Source organism: Meleagris gallopavo, chromosome 2 (genome assembly GCF_000146605.3).
Source record: "Meleagris gallopavo isolate NT-WF06-2002-E0010 breed Aviagen turkey brand Nicholas breeding stock chromosome 2, Turkey_5.1, whole genome shotgun sequence".
Taxonomy (NCBI): domain Eukaryota; kingdom Metazoa; phylum Chordata; class Aves; order Galliformes; family Phasianidae; genus Meleagris; species Meleagris gallopavo.
Window position 1 is genome coordinate 67,177,367 of NC_015012.2, and position 15,475 is coordinate 67,192,841.

The window sequence follows — 15,475 nt, forward strand, 5'->3', positions numbered from 1 at the left end:
AGAAATTGCTTCTGACAGATTCTTGGTGATATCAGGTAAAGTATTCACAACAGTCACATACAGAAAGAAGAATTAAACTCACCCAACTGGTGAAGGACTGGCTATGCAGCACTCTTTCACAAGAAACAGTGTAGGTCCAGGCTGGCCCTTATACGAGTCCAAGATGGCTCCACTGTGGGTCTTCCCCTTGTGGTCATGTGGGGAGCACAGATGCAAGCAATTTTCCTGCACTCCCTGAGCCAGACACACCCCTTCACCAGGTGCTCAGTCACCATGACCTAACAGTTGCCCTATAGGCGCAGTGCTCTGTAACATCTTTATCAACAGCCTAGATAGTTGAATAGAGTGCAGACTCAGCAAGATTGTAGACAACACAAAGCTGAATGGTAGAGCTGACACAATATAGGAAGTGATGCCATCCAAAGGGACCTGGACAAGCTTGAAAAGCGGGCCCAAATGAACCTAATGAGGTTCAAAAAAAGGCTAAGTGCAAGGTGTTGCACTTGAATTCGGGCAATCCCAAATATGTATACAGAGTGGGAGAACTCCTTGAGAGCAGCCCAGCAGAGAAGGACTTGGGGGTTCTGGTGGATGAAAAACTAGACATGAGCCAGCAGTGCACTCTTGCTGTCTGGGTAGGTGGCCAACACAGAGAAGGAGGGAATTCTCCCCTTCTGCTCTGGCCTGGTAAGGTCTCATCTGAAGTATTGCATCCAGGCCTGGGGCCCCCAGCATAAGATGTAGAGCAGTTGGAGCAGGTCCAGAGGAGGATCATGAAGATGAGCAGAGGGCTGGAGCACCTCTCCTATGAAGTCAGGTTGAGGAAGCTGGTCTTGTTCAGCCTGGAGAAAAGAAGGCTGTACAGAGATGGCCTTCCAGTATTTAAATGGTGCATACAAACAGGAAGGAAATATTTTTTACGCAGTCTGACAATGATAGAACAAGGGGAACAGCTTTAAAATAAAAGACGGGAGATTTAGATGAGATGTTAGGATGAAATTTTTCACTCAGAGGGTGGTGAAGCACTGGCACAGGCTGCCCAGAGAAGCAGTGGACATCCCATCCTGGAGGTGTTCAAGATCAGTCCCTGGGTAGTCTGATCTAATGCCTTATTTTAATTGTTGGCAACTCTGACTGTGGCAGGGGCTTTGGAAGCAGACGATACTTAAGGTCCTTTCAAACCCAAACCATTCTATGATTTTGTGATTTTCTGGAGGGAAGCTTAAAGAATCCACTAGAATGGCCCTTAGCCCCATGCTGGGCACTGTGTTCAATCCATCAGCACACATCTTCAAATTTTATAGCTCTTTTCATTACTACTTTCAAATGAAAAACTCCCTTTTCAAAGAAATTAGATCTCGACGTCTGTAGCATCAACAAAAAGTGTTCGTGGTTTCCACAGCGATAGGCCAGGATTTCATAATGGTTAGCTCGGAGTTATCAATTGGCTCTCCTGAAACTCCTACTATTCACCGATTGAGAACAAGTAACACAATGTTCAGATTTTGTTAACCCAAAGCAGTTCCTGAGGCAGATGTTCTCAAGAGAGTCAGAAGCACTGTTCCCATCATTTTTTTTAATATATCCGAGATGCTTTATCTGATTAAACTCAAATTTGAAAAATGAACAAATGTAACTCATGCAACAGTTCCACAGAACCCTTTGTTATAATACTTCAGCGCTGATCCTCTAAGTAGGTAGGGTTTGTGACAAACTCAAGGTATAAAAAGTTCTTTGGAAAAAGTAATTGTGAGAGGAAGATTAAAAAATAGGGCTTACAACGGAAAGCTTTTTGCAGCCACAGAAATATCTCAGGAGGTCTATAAAAGAAAGAAGAGTCTTTTAAAGTTTGCTACGCTACTGAAAAAGTCAAGTGTCCCACCTCTTTTTAAAAAATCCTTTGGGAGAACCACGACTTGCCTATGTTTTCTACGTCTGTGTTAAGGCATATTTTCATCCACAGTTCAGTAAGAACCGAACACAGAACCAAATAAAAATTGGCTTTAAGGCAGGTTTGAAACACGCAAAGAAAAAAGCACATATTTCAGCTTATGGATGTAGAATTCCCCGTGCATTTTTAAAATATGCTACTAAAGTATGTGCATAAAGTACAAGTATACTTTGTGATCTTCCTTATAGCACAAAGGAAAAGCTTTGTCCTCCACAGAGAGAAAAAGGCATCAACAATGGGCTATATATAGGGCAGACATATGAGCAAATACTGACATCTTAAAACACAGGCACTAAAACTCTACAATCAGTATAAATTTGATGATGTTTCAAACCAGAAACAAAAGAAAGTGTTCAAAGAGTAGTAACTGTAACTGTTGGGTTGCGGTCGTCTTTATTAGAGAGCTAAGCCTGCAGTTACAGAAACTGTAAACTGGAATAAGATTTGGAAAATACTGAAAAAGGATCAAGAGTGCAGTAAAATGAATGTCTCCTCAATATATAGGCTTAATTAGACCTGATAATATGGTCTTTATTTAAGGGAAACCGCTACTGGGTTCTGCCTGGAATAAGACTTCTTGGTAATGCAGTCGTAGAACCAATTCCTCAGTGAATTCAGACAGATAATCATGGGATTCAGCTTTACTGCCCTGCTAACTACCATTTAAAAATCCTTTATGCTTTCAGATCCCTCCAATATAATTTAAATATTGATAGAGTTTACGGCATGCAGCTCCAGAGCGTTCTTCAGGCAGGGACTCTGCTGAATCCCACGTGTTGTATGGCTGATGCACCAAGTTATTCATGTGCACCTATGTGTACGAAGGATTGTAAACCTTGATTCTAACATTATGTTAAGCTATAACATAGAAAATCACTCATTCCTTTCTATAAAGCACCTCATTACTCATTTTAGTCTTTGAACGTGCCGTTTCCTTGCCTGTATTATAAGGGATGCAGTACTGGAAGTACTTCTGGCAGTGACCCCCTGGCAGTGCTGCACAGCGGGGAGCTGGGGCTCATTTGCAGCACTGTGGATAACAGATGTAATTTGTACTTTGCACCTACGAGGGGGAGGGAACACTTCTGTTTGATGCCTTTTCTCAAAAGCCAGGCCAAACAGCAGTTGTCCTCCTCTACCAAAACATTGCCACAAGGCTCTCAAGGAAAAATAAACCAAGGACCAGGAAATGGAGACATCACATCCTGCAGCAGATGCCAGGAAGGAGGAAGCACGCTTCTTACTGCATTTAAAGAGCTTCTTGCATTCTTCTTTTGCATTCTTCTAAAATCAAGAAGACTAGATCTTAGCTGTCCTGCATCCAAAACAGACAGCCATGCTCGTTGATCCAAAGGGCAGAGTCATCCAGCGCCTTCACAGATTTCCTCCCTGGCACTGAGGACCGTAGAACACAAGTTAGGATGGTTGGTACTGATTACTATGATCATATATCCTGCACAACTTTGGAGGTATTTTTATTTCCAGATCGTTCCTGGCTACTGCATGTATTTTCCTTGCCATTTCTGTCTAACGAAAACAATACTTTCTTTAGGCTGCTTTGCAGAAAGCAAGATTCTTCTAACACCAAGAAGAAATATCAGTTTGCTGCAATGGACTGTGCTTGAGACCAACCCCTGAAGATTACACAGGACTGCTGCAACTAGCGGAGGCAGCAAGGAGGATCGGTGATCAGCCAGCAGAAGACTACTCATTAAATCAACGTTCTGGAGGCTGCACTGGTTCTGTGTCTACCTCCAAATGCAAGTCAGATGGCTGATGTTGACTGACAAAGCCTGTTTTAATCTGACTTCTGCCTGAGCACAGCCTACCTGTGTGGTGGTGTCAGCAGCTCCGTCAAAGAGGAACTTATAATCTCCACAGACGGGCAGCAACCTTAGCCCGTAGATGTTTCATGCATCACACAGGGCCTGTGCATTCAACTCAGCTTATTTGGGTATAATCTTGGGGTACTCCAAAGAGACAGCACCTTTATATTTATAGCTGTTTATATTTGGTCAGGCGACACTCCAATGTTTCCTACGATCGTATAAGCAAAATTTACCTAACACATCATTTGATTGAAACAGAAAGTGCAACATTGTCTGGAGATGTATTGTAGTCATGCTGCTTGAAATCATCTGGTTTTCAAAAGAAAGAAAAAAAAAACTATAAAATAAACAGGAGGGAGAAAAGGTGATTTTATTACCTATTTGAAGTTTTAGCTTGTTCATTTAAAGCAAGAGTGTAGATAGGATACTACTCAATGGTTTCCAGCAGGCTCAAGGAAGATCTAATCTGCTGAAATCTTTGCTGACTGCTTCCCAGATGTAGATCAGGACAAGTACTCCTTCGTCAGCTGGTAGTTGTTGCTGATACTAAGAATCATATCCGTCTCTTTGGAAAGATATATCTTCCCCCAATGATTTTTCTACCTTTGCAATTGCTACATCAGTGCACCTCACAGAATATGTTTCTTCTTTCTCCCTTCAGGCTCCTGTGAGCATCTCCAGCGCTTTGCTCTTTCTCTTCTCCCTCTTACCTCTTAGAATCTTATCTTCAAAAATTATTCAACTAATAACTCATTGTGGATGTTTCTTGGATCTGCTTATCCTCTCCAGATCATTGGTCTGCTGTCCAAATGACTGCCTCTGCCTGTCTCTCTGACACTTCTTTACGGGCACTGACCCTTCAGTTCAAAATCAATGTGGCAAGAATTAAAGTCTTAATAATTTTTCCCTGAGTGTTCACTCCGTATTATTTACTTAGTAGCGGTGGATTGCTCCATCATCTTTCCTGTCCTTCAGGTTCACAATTTAGATATAATTTTCATCTGTGGGCGCTCTCTTTTGAGCTAGATTTTAATCTCGTTAACTTTTTCCCTGAACAACATCCAAAACTTTCCCCATTCATCCACAAGATTGAGCTCATTCCAATTCTCAGCATCTCATGTCTCAGTCACTGCAGTGTACCACTACCTATTTTTCTCTCTGTTCCATTATGTACCACTGCACTAAGCCTATCCATGCAAAACATGCTGCAAAGACCCCTTTCTCTGCCCAGTATTTTAACCTTGAAGTCTTCTCTCAGAATTTTTCTGCCTGCTCCCTTCTATTCCCTTTCTTTCTTTATTAACTCCACCAATATAAGCTGTGCCCATTCTTTCAGCAGGTCACTCACAGACAGTCCCAGCCACACTGAAAATGCTGACTTTCAGCTTTAGCAATCACTGACAACATTCCTTTTCATTTGCCGACACGATTCAAATAAGCACCTTTGTGCTGCTCCCTAGTTTGTCCCATGTGCTAGAAAAGAGGGGAAAACATCCCCACAGTTATTCTTGCCTGGCTTTGCATCACTCTGAAGTTCTCTGCTTTGATGTAGTGCCCAAAAAACGGTGTCAAAGTGTGGTGCCAACACCACTGCCTTGCACACAGGCTCTCCTAGTTCCTTTGTACTCTCTTTTCTGCTTGTATTCACCCGTTGCTTCTTGCCTGACACTGTACCGCAGGCTCTTTGGGGTGATCATGACTAGGGCTCCTACGCCCTAAGATAAAACACCACAATTACTACTGGTGCTCACTGTAAAACTCACAAAGGCTGTGGTTCTCCTCCCCCTTCAAACCTTCCAAACTCTGCTCTCTAAAACAAAGGTGAGATAAATATGTTCATTTACTCAGAAGTTGTGGTAATCTAGCACTCATCACTAATGATGGGATAAAATCAGAGGAGGCAGAAATTATGCATTCACATCTTTGTGAATGCGAGCAAAACAATTATTTTCTTTATGAACTAAAGAAGTAAAAACCTAAAGATGGAAAATACTTATAAAAAGCTTCTTACACGTGCTACCTTTACTGATACATCTGAACACAGGATCACATGTGGTACGTGGATGGGCAAAGAATAGAAGGCAGTTGACTTGGCTAAGGTTTCCATGCCCACTTAACTACTGTTGCAGTAATTTGTTTTTCTACTTCATTGTTCCACCTCCTCCTGCCTATTTGATGTCACAAAAATCCAGTATCTGTGGCAGTTTGCACAGTGCATGTTATAGCCTTGCATCCACATACCTCAAATTCAACATTCTGGATTCATTCATGACTCAGATTGGAGGGAGAAAATAGTTTGGGATGATACAAGCCCCTGATTAAAGCTTTTGGGCCAAATCAGCAACAGCTGAGGATCCAGCCCATATGGCCCGAGATCTTTAGCAGTGTAAAGGCTGCAGGAATGGGCCCAAATAGCTTTAGTAATTAGCAAATATCATATAAAATAGATGAAAAGTCTTTGGCAGAGAGTACATATTGGGTAACATCTGAAAATTACTCAGAGCATATTAGTATACTTCTTTAGAGAAAAAAACTCAATGGCATCAAAATAACCTAGGAGGGGCCAGTGTATCTGTCATGTCGCTATCAACAGGCAAGCCTTTGTTGGACCCTCCAATATTTTACCATTACCAACCACCTAGTATGTGGCACCAAGCCCTGTGCACAGCTTTGCCTCTAGAGAAATGTCCTCACAGCCAATGGGACACTGCCACAAAGCTGCTCCCTGCACGCCAGCACCTCCAGTGGGTGCCGCAGGTCACCTTGCCCACCCCTGAGTACTCAGACACCCAGGAACATCTGCAAAAGAAGGACTGAGCCCACTGCTACCTAACTTCAGCAATTACTGTGCCGTGTACAACGGCAGACAGTAACATGGCAATTAATCACCCTAGTGGAGCTCTACAAGTTACTTTCACGGATTATGGTAAGCAGCATGCTGAGGAGAATAAATCATCTCTCACGCAAACTCTGAGGAATGGCATGTTATGAAATCACTCCTGATAAAAGTCTAATGAAAATGTAAAACATTTTGGTGCAGTCTCCTGGGCAGAGTTAAGATCATAATAAACCCTCAAGAGATGATGGTCAGGGACTTCAATGGGAACCAAGAGATAGTTTTCCCAGGATAAGCTTGTTAACCTGATATAAAGAAAGACACAATATTGATTTGATGACTTTGTCTCTTTCACCGTTTCCCTCCGGAGCCTATTTTTATTTAATCATCTTTCATTAATTTACCTAAAGGCATTAGTCATCAAAACAATATCATTTTTTTTAAAGCAGATGTTGCTCAAATGCTGAGGAAGTACAATCCGGCACGCAGACTGTCACAAGCAGCAGGAGAGATTGTCTGTTGGCACTGCAGTTGCAATTGTTTTTCAAGAATACTATCAAAACACATCGTCCCCTAGTCTTTCTTGAAGTTCACAGCAACTGGTTACTAGAGCACTCTTACAAACAAGCCATAACCTAGCAATCTCAGGACCCGTGTCAATGACAACCAACATTTTTAAATGTTTAGGAGGATTTACCTGCTGGTGGCTTTATGAAAGGTGGCGGAATTAATGGGACAATAATAGGTACATTCCCGTGATCCTTTGACCCTGCTGGTGAGTCTGAAAGTCCATTTCCCGTGGCAAGCCCTGGGTAGCTTGTGTTTATATTGTATGGTGAAATAACACTGTCCTCAGGTAATTTTGGTTTTGGCAAAGAATTTTCTGTAAAACACAAAAAACACATTGTACAGTATGACAAATATATTTCTTAGATGCCCCTACATACATTCACTAATCTGTTCACTAAATCACCCTAGTACAAGAAGACCAAATGAAAGAAACATTAAAAAAAACAACTGATACTTTCCCCTTAAACAAAAGGATACTTTTCAGGATTTCTCAGAAATGATCCTTTTTTAAACTTTTAAAAATCAAACATTAAACACAACTATGTATTTTTTTAAGAGGTGAAATTATTTTGTCATATCTAACTCAGCACTTAGCGTGCTGTCACTGCACCAAAGCAAGCAGCATAGATTGAAAAATAAAAGAATTCCTATTTCTCTCTCTATAATATGATGAGTAGCAGTAGTGGAAAGGTTTTAAAGAAAGGAATATTGAATTTAAAATAAAGTGTGCATAAAATGATGACAGTTCTGGTTCTAATTCTTTAATCCCAAAGCACCTTTGGATTTGGATTTGTAGGAATTCCTCTAATGCGCCTCAGGTATCTATGGGGTAGGATTTAATTCTTACCACTGTCTTTCGTCCCATCCCTCAGAGAAAGAAACATGTTTTTTTTCTCTCTAACAGACTGCATACATCGAAAATCTCTACCTGGCACAGCTATTCAACATCTTTGTTTGGTACATAAAACATATGATTTGTATCATATGCCTATAAAGAAAAGTATGTCACAGATTTCATTAGGCATAGATTGGAGCCACAAATAATTCAATAAAAGATCTATTGATTAAAGCATAAGCAAATGAATCCTCTCTGTAGGAACAAGTTTCTTCGAAGGTGGCTTAACAACAGTGTATTTTCAATGAAATAGAAATATTGATCACCAATGTAACTGTACAACTAACAAGATGTGAATTTTCACTTTTTTTCACTGGTTTGTCATACCTCTAATTTCCACCTTTGTTTTTGCCTTCAGAGTTGGTCTCTCTGGTCTCAGCACTAATTGCTGCACTCCCTGAATACTATACTACTACTTGTCATCAGAAAGCAAGCCCATACACTGCCAGCCACAAAGACAGTGACAACTGGAGCTCCAAAAGAATAACAGCTTCTGTCATTTCCTCTCTTTACTCCATCTGTGAGAAAATCCTATTGGGAAAGCCAAGGTCCAGCAACATCCTGCTCTCCTTTTCCCTCTGACCACTGGCTGGGGCTGAGGCATCAGAAGGCAGCAGCTGAACTGCTCAACAGAAAGTCAAGTCCCATAATTTGCACGTTGAGTAATTTTGTGTTGCATTGCGTCAAGATCCAGCAGTGTCCCAAACTGAGTATTTCTAAGCACTGGCAGAGCACAGCATATTACAAACACGGCAGAGGAGCCCATTACGAGTGTTGATGATGATTCTTGTGAATATCCCAGCTCAACACCTACAGGCATTTTAAAAAGGCTTTGAAAGCAAAAGGGTTTCCTTAAATCCAAACCACTAAGAAGACACTCTCTCTTTATCCAGCGGTGAGCAGCTTATTGGTACATGACTTTCACCTGACTAACAAAAGGTATTATTTGTGAAAATGTGTTACTAAGTGCCTTCTAACAGCAGCTTAGTTAAGTGATTTTTCCCGTACCCTATCGGCTTCCTCTTAGTAGGAGACACTCTCAGAAATTTTAATAAATCAACCACAAAGCAAGCAGCAGAACACACTTCCCAGCTCACGCCAATTCAGACAGGTCAAGATATTAATCCTTCTTTGCACGAATACAGAAACATTAAGTCTCATTACCTTTGAGAACAGAAATATGCTGGCGGCTTTCCCCATCTGCAGAGTAGTTCCTGAATTCAATATCTTCTCCATCTTTCAGTTCAACCTTATCATAACCATACCAGCCAAGGAGCTCATTCATAGTGTTTTCTGCGAAGTTCTGAAAGAGAAAAATTACCTACTTATTTATGTAATCAATAACCATCTGGAATGAAGGGAGGACTGCATAAATCGAACGGTATCTGTGCTACATGAGGAAGTGTCAGGTTTGTCCCACCTCCTCAAAGACTAATGTGCATTTCATAAGTCAACTGTATAAAGTGTAATACGTTTAAATCTCAGACTGGCACATGTAATTATGACAAAGACTCACACATCCATAATTTAAAGAAAATAAAAAGGAGAGTTATTTATGATTTTTGCTTCAGCATTCGACGTCAGAAATATTTTACCATACATTCGTCACAAAAATTTGTCTGTATTCCCATAAAACATTTAAGACTGCAGCAAGAAAGTAACAGAAAACTATGATTTTTTCAGGCAGCAGTTAATCAATCTTACTGCACTACAGCCCTTTCAGCTGGAGTAGGTCACTGACACAATTACAGTTCCTTGAGGTGCACGTGAACCAAATGAAATAAAATCACAGTGAAGAAATTTTCCTCAGTTACAAACTTCTGCTCAGCCAAAGCACTTAAAAACTCTTTACCATGAAAGCATTTTACTGTAAAAATCTCCCTGATTTTTTTAAGAAAGCCTTTTCTCTGCCTTGACATATTTATTCTTAAAACAATTTCCAAGCAGCACTGCGGTTATATTTTATGTTTTTATGGAAATGCAAAATATGGAACATGGTTGTCATAACTCTCAGTCTCTACTACAAGCCACGTCCTGCAGGTCATGTGTCAACAATATTTCTGTAGGAAAGGCTCATTACTGGGCCGGGAGATTTAGTGGAATAAGTCAAGAGCCCTGCAGCCAGGCAACGAAGCTTTGTAAGACCGGAGAGCACCACAGAGCCACGGCTTATATGTTTAGGAAACTCCTGGAGGAGAACAGCTAATGAATTGTTGTCACTGCAGAGGTCAGCTTAAAGTAAGACGACAAACGTAAAATGAAAAGAAACAGCCACAAACAAAGCCTTTCAGTTTGGACTCTTCATTTTTACTTTTATTTTATTATCCCTTCTATAAGGCATTCCAACTTGATTTCACCATAAGATCTTGACATCTAAAATAACAATCCTGATAAACAATCTTCCTGTGACTGGCTACCAGTAAAGAAAGCAAGCAGAACACGACACCCATTCAAAATAAATGGCATATGGGTTGCAAGATTTCCTCTAGCGACTGCAGTAGCTCAGTTTTTGAGTGGGAGCGAGGCTAATGATGGAACACAGCAATTCTCGAGTCATTTAAATAAATAAATAAAATTAATCAGATTCTAATTGCTTCCGAATCCCAAGCTGCAGCAGGCACCCTGCCCCAGAACAGCCGAGCTGCACTGCTGCCTGCTCATCCATCACAGCAGATCAGAGAGGTGTTCCTGCCACTCGGGGAGAGCTGGAGAGAGACCGTACCCAACACGCTCAGGTCATTTGTACCCTTACAGGAGTATCCCTTGTGGTGCTTGTGCTACAAACACACACTCCAGAAAAAGGGAGCCCAAGACAAAAGCTCACAACAGATCTGTGGAGCATCAGTTTCCCTGCTTTTTCCCCTTTCACTTGACCTCCTGCTGGAAGTCTTGATTCTCTGGCTCTCCCATACAGCCCCAAATGGCCAGAAAATGTGTCATTGCTCCATGTCAATGCCTAGATCCAGCATTATGCCTATGACAGTCCATTATGCCTCAACTAAGTCAATCTTACAGTTTGCAACAAAGAACACTCTGCAGCGTAATATGGTTATTACCTACCCGTATTTCTAAAACATATATTTAAATTCTCACATGAACAATGCCATTTTGTGAGCATTTTAAACAATAACAAAAGTGTTCGTGGATTTTTTTCTAAAGTTTTGGGGACTTTTGACTTTTTAGAAAACTCTTCTCTTGTTGCTGAAAATGCAAATACAACTCCCCCTTCTCCAGCCCATGAGACTCCAACATGGAAATGTTCTGGAGATGTAATGGGAACAATCCAACAGAATCCACAGAGTGCCAAAAGAAAGCTCCAGCACCTTCCCTTGCTTTGCCACATTTCAGTTACAGAGACACAGCCGCAGAGATGAATGCAGCAAGGTGGAGGCCAAGTGACAAAAGGCTGCCTGACTAAAATGCCACACAACCCAATTAACCGAGTAGCTCTGAATTTACCTCCTGTGGATGCTTTGTGTTTTATTTGCACTGTTGATCAACTCAGGAGATGAGTAATTTTTAATTATTTGTCAAGGAATACGTAAGCAAGGCAGTGTGTGTTTATACTCTTCTGCAACAAAGTACTCTCCCTCCTCAGAATCTAGTCAAAATGACTGTTGGGTCTGCAATGGCACAAAGCTTGAGTACCTTTCAAGTCTCATTTTTCTGCTCATGATGAGCCATGCAGAAAAATGAACAGTCACAACAACAAAAAGATATACTTGATTTTGAAATGAGTCTTAACAGAGACTTGACTCCTTAAGAAAATAAATAAATGAATTACCAGGGTCTTTACAATTAATTTCAGCCAGAATAGAAGGAGGTCACATATCAGTGGCAACAAAGGTATCTTTTTAACACAGCGATTCCTCAACAAGGATGTTTGAGTTAAAAAATAAAAATGAAAAACTGACCGCACTGTTAAGCCATTGTCCTTCATAGTTTGCCTTGCCTATTACAGTGACAGTTATTATCCTTAACACTGTTCTCCCAGTTGCTAGCAGCCAGGACTTCATTACAGAGCACTCTGTACATAGAAAACGAAGAAAAAGCACCTATCCTTGACAAACTGACGGTCAAAGCTGAGATATGGAACTAACTATGAGATAGTTAGTTCCACACTAACTACCATGCATAGATGAGCATCCACAGACCTACAAATTCACCTTCCCTCAGACCACTGATTAAAATAGCCATCTGTGGGGTATGTAATATCTTGTCTGTCCAGATAACAGTCATGCACGTGCTCACTGAAGCTATCGTCCTGATGCTGACCACTATCATGTCACCATTACCATGAGCTCTTTCTTCCCATTTCAACAGTAGGCCAGACAAAGTGCATTCAATATACGATAACAGTAAGGAATGTGCGAAGACTAGTGTGATGGCAATAATCAAAATACAAATAATGAAGTGAGAAAATTTTTCTCTGTGTGAATGCAGGAGGAAAAAAAGCTTCATTTGTTGATGAAGTAGAAGAAAGGAAGCAAGACAATTAATACACAACTTGTACCTGCAGAAGCTTAATGAAAGATGAAGCTTCGAAGGCTTAGTGAAAGGAAGGGTGATGATTGTAAACATGGTGCTTGAGAAAAGCAAGCATGAGGGACCTGACGTTGGAATAGGAGAGGGGAAGAAGCAGTGATGGAACACACTAGAGGGGAACAGGCTGAACTCAGAGATGATGGACCTGTCAAAACCCAACTGGAATGCAAAGTGAGGACAAGTGGATGATAGGATGGAGCACACATTGCATGGAGTTGCAATTCCAAGCTTCTGTGCACCAGACAGCAAAGGCACAAACCTAGCCCATGCTTGCCTTTAGACACAATCCCCAAAAGGATGCAGAGGGTCTGCATGATGGAGGCTGCCAGCTGAACTCTGTAGCCCTGCCACAGGGCTGAGGCACCACGAAGGACCAGCACGCCAGTGAAAAGCTTGTCCATCATTCCAAAGCCCTTTGCAGCAGCCCCGCTGCTCAGCTGAAATCTGGAATTCAGACTCAAGGTTTCCCAGTGAAATGACAGCACCAAACCTCACCACACCTTGCGAGAAGGTCTCCTTTCTCACCAATCTCTCTTTCTGTCCCCTGTTAGGCCCCAGACCATTCCTCACTCCTGCAGGGCAACGTGTGAGTATGATTGCTCTATTCTTGTACTAGGCAGAAATGCCCTCTCCTTCAGAAGCTCCAGGCTAGCTGTTATCCCTGTTGGCATTTTGACTTGAATTTGCTTCCTATTCATAGGAAAGACAAAGAAAAGTGTAGTAATTTGCCCTGCCTACAGTTCCTCTCCTTCATGGGGCTGACTTATATGTGAGGCAGTAAAAATATAATCACATTCATTTCCGCTTCAGCATTCATTTCATCGTAACAGTACACCTATGGCTTGACTTTTTACATTGCAATGCATCGTTTTCCCAAATTTTCACTAGTTAGAACCCTCTGAAACTAACCTGTGCTTCTCTTCTCACCTCATAGCTCCTGTCTCTCCTCCTCCACAAGCCCTACCCACAGGGGGCACGGCCTGGCCCCGAACAGCCAGCCTGGCAAGCACAGCGGCAGGAAGCGCACAGGAGAACGAGTCTGTCAGACTCATTTTCTTCTAGGTTTTACTGCTGAATGTTTATTTCAGATCTTGGAGGAAGCATGGTGGCTCCCTTCCATTTCCCCGCACGCACGGCACGCCAGGTGTAGAGCCCCACAAATTCACATTTCGCTTTTGCCGCATGGAGGAAATAATAGTGTGTCTGTATTCGTGATATAAACCTGGTGTCATTTTTTTTGCTAGCCCTCTCTTTCCTCATTTATTTACATTGTCGCCATGTTAAACATCACGGTGAGACCTTCACACAAGGGCCTGTTCTCAGGGCGCTTTAGTTCCCGTGTCCCACCATACGCAGGGCTGGCTTTGAGATGTGGGCCTCAGCGCCACACTGAGCCCTCCCCACAACACACAGAGAGAGGGCACATCAGGGACGCATCTTCTCTCAGCCGCCACCCCACTTCCATGCAGGCTCTGTGGAAAAACTTCGCCTTGCAATCTCAAAACAGCACGACGGATAGAGTCTGTCTGCTTTTCCACTTCCACACTTTTTGCTTTTCAGGAGAGAAGGGAGGAGTTTCCTTGAAATCTCTTTAACGTTTGCAGGTCTCTGGCTCACTGCGAGCACAGCACAGCTCTGCCTCTTTCACCGCTTTCTTGGTTCTGACAGTAGTACTTTTAAATGCCAAACGGGGAATATTAAAACACTAAACTGAAATATCTTCTGATGAGTTTACTATTAAGCTATAACAGATGGGGCTGCCTTAAGCTCTAGGCATCAGGAACGGAGCCCAATTTTAGATCCAAATTCGTTATTGAGAATATTTATAGATGGTAAACTCCTTGGGCGCACGAAGCAGCTCTGTGAAATTACAGCACAAATTAGCTGCTAGCTTTACAACTGACAGAGACTCTGAACATGTGGAGACACTGACTTGTTTGTTCAGGAGAACTTCCAGTATGACTTACTTGCTGCAACTCCTCACATCAATTCCAGCACATCTCACAGGATTTGGGGGTATCTGAATGCTGCTCTTGAGCAGCATTACTGCCTGAGCAGGGAGAAAAAGAGGAATAAATTGGGAGGAGATGAATGTGAAACTACTACCACTGAGCCTCCACAAACGCTTCCATCGATTAAACTACACACACACACAACCAAAAAAAAAGAAGAAGAAAAAAAAAACCACAACCCAACAAAAAGCAAAAAAACAACCTATTTTAGATTTGAAATAGTGCCAGGTTCCCTGATTCTGCTGGGTTTGGAACCATTGGGTGTCCTGCTATTCACCAGCACATGAGGAATGACACCACTGAATTTCAGAGCAGCTGTCTGCCCTTCTTCCAGAGCATGAGATGAACAATGCTACCTCGGGCTGGGAGATGGAGATTATAATGCTAAGAAGGAAGAGGGACAAAATAAGGAACGCCAGCAGAAAGAAGGCTGTGACTGAAGGTCACAAAGAAACAAAACCAGTTCCCCTGAAGATATTCTGCATTGAAACATAATATCAGAAAACTGTGCAGAGTCATGTACTCTTAGCACACAACACTGTATCAAATTAAAATTTGTTATAACCATGGTGTACAGGGGGTTAGCGATAACAAAAATGTAACTCAATCTCAGGCACAAGGCAGCAGTGAATGCCCAGCCGCGCTCAGATAGAGCAGTGGCACAGTGCTGGAGCACACCAGGCGAGCGCTGGGTTTTGTCATTTGACTGGAGTAAATATCTAACCATATCAACCAACAAATCTTGAAGGAATTTTATGGCTCATTCATAGTGCCTTGCATTTGCAATACTTAAAATAGACACTTGTACCAATGGCCTTTTTATTACCCAAAGGAAAA

The 15,475-nt window shown here is 41.9% G+C and overlaps 2 protein-coding genes and 1 long non-coding RNA gene across 3 annotated transcripts in view; all 3 read right to left on the bottom strand.

Annotated features, from left to right (window-relative positions):
* The window catches only part of LOC100546792, a 36,696-nt gene extending 21,939 nt beyond the window's left edge, over window positions 1-14,757 (bottom strand). The window contains exons 1-2 of the long non-coding RNA XR_002112301.2: window positions 9,246-14,757; window positions 7,314-7,499 (exon numbers count right to left, since the gene is read on the bottom strand). This is a non-coding gene — a long non-coding RNA (uncharacterized LOC100546792). The remainder of the gene's footprint in view (window positions 1-7,313; window positions 7,500-9,245) is intronic.
* Window positions 1-15,475, bottom strand: part of PRDM1 (PR/SET domain 1) — a 690,597-nt gene that overhangs the window by 487,604 nt on the left and 187,518 nt on the right.
* Window positions 15,164-15,475, bottom strand: part of SOBP (sine oculis binding protein homolog) — a 33,868-nt gene continuing 33,556 nt past the window's right edge. Inside the window, exon 4 of the mRNA XM_031552662.1 lies at window positions 15,164-15,176. Within this exon, the coding sequence (XP_031408522.1) occupies window positions 15,164-15,176 (13 nt within the window). The remainder of the gene's footprint in view (window positions 15,177-15,475) is intronic.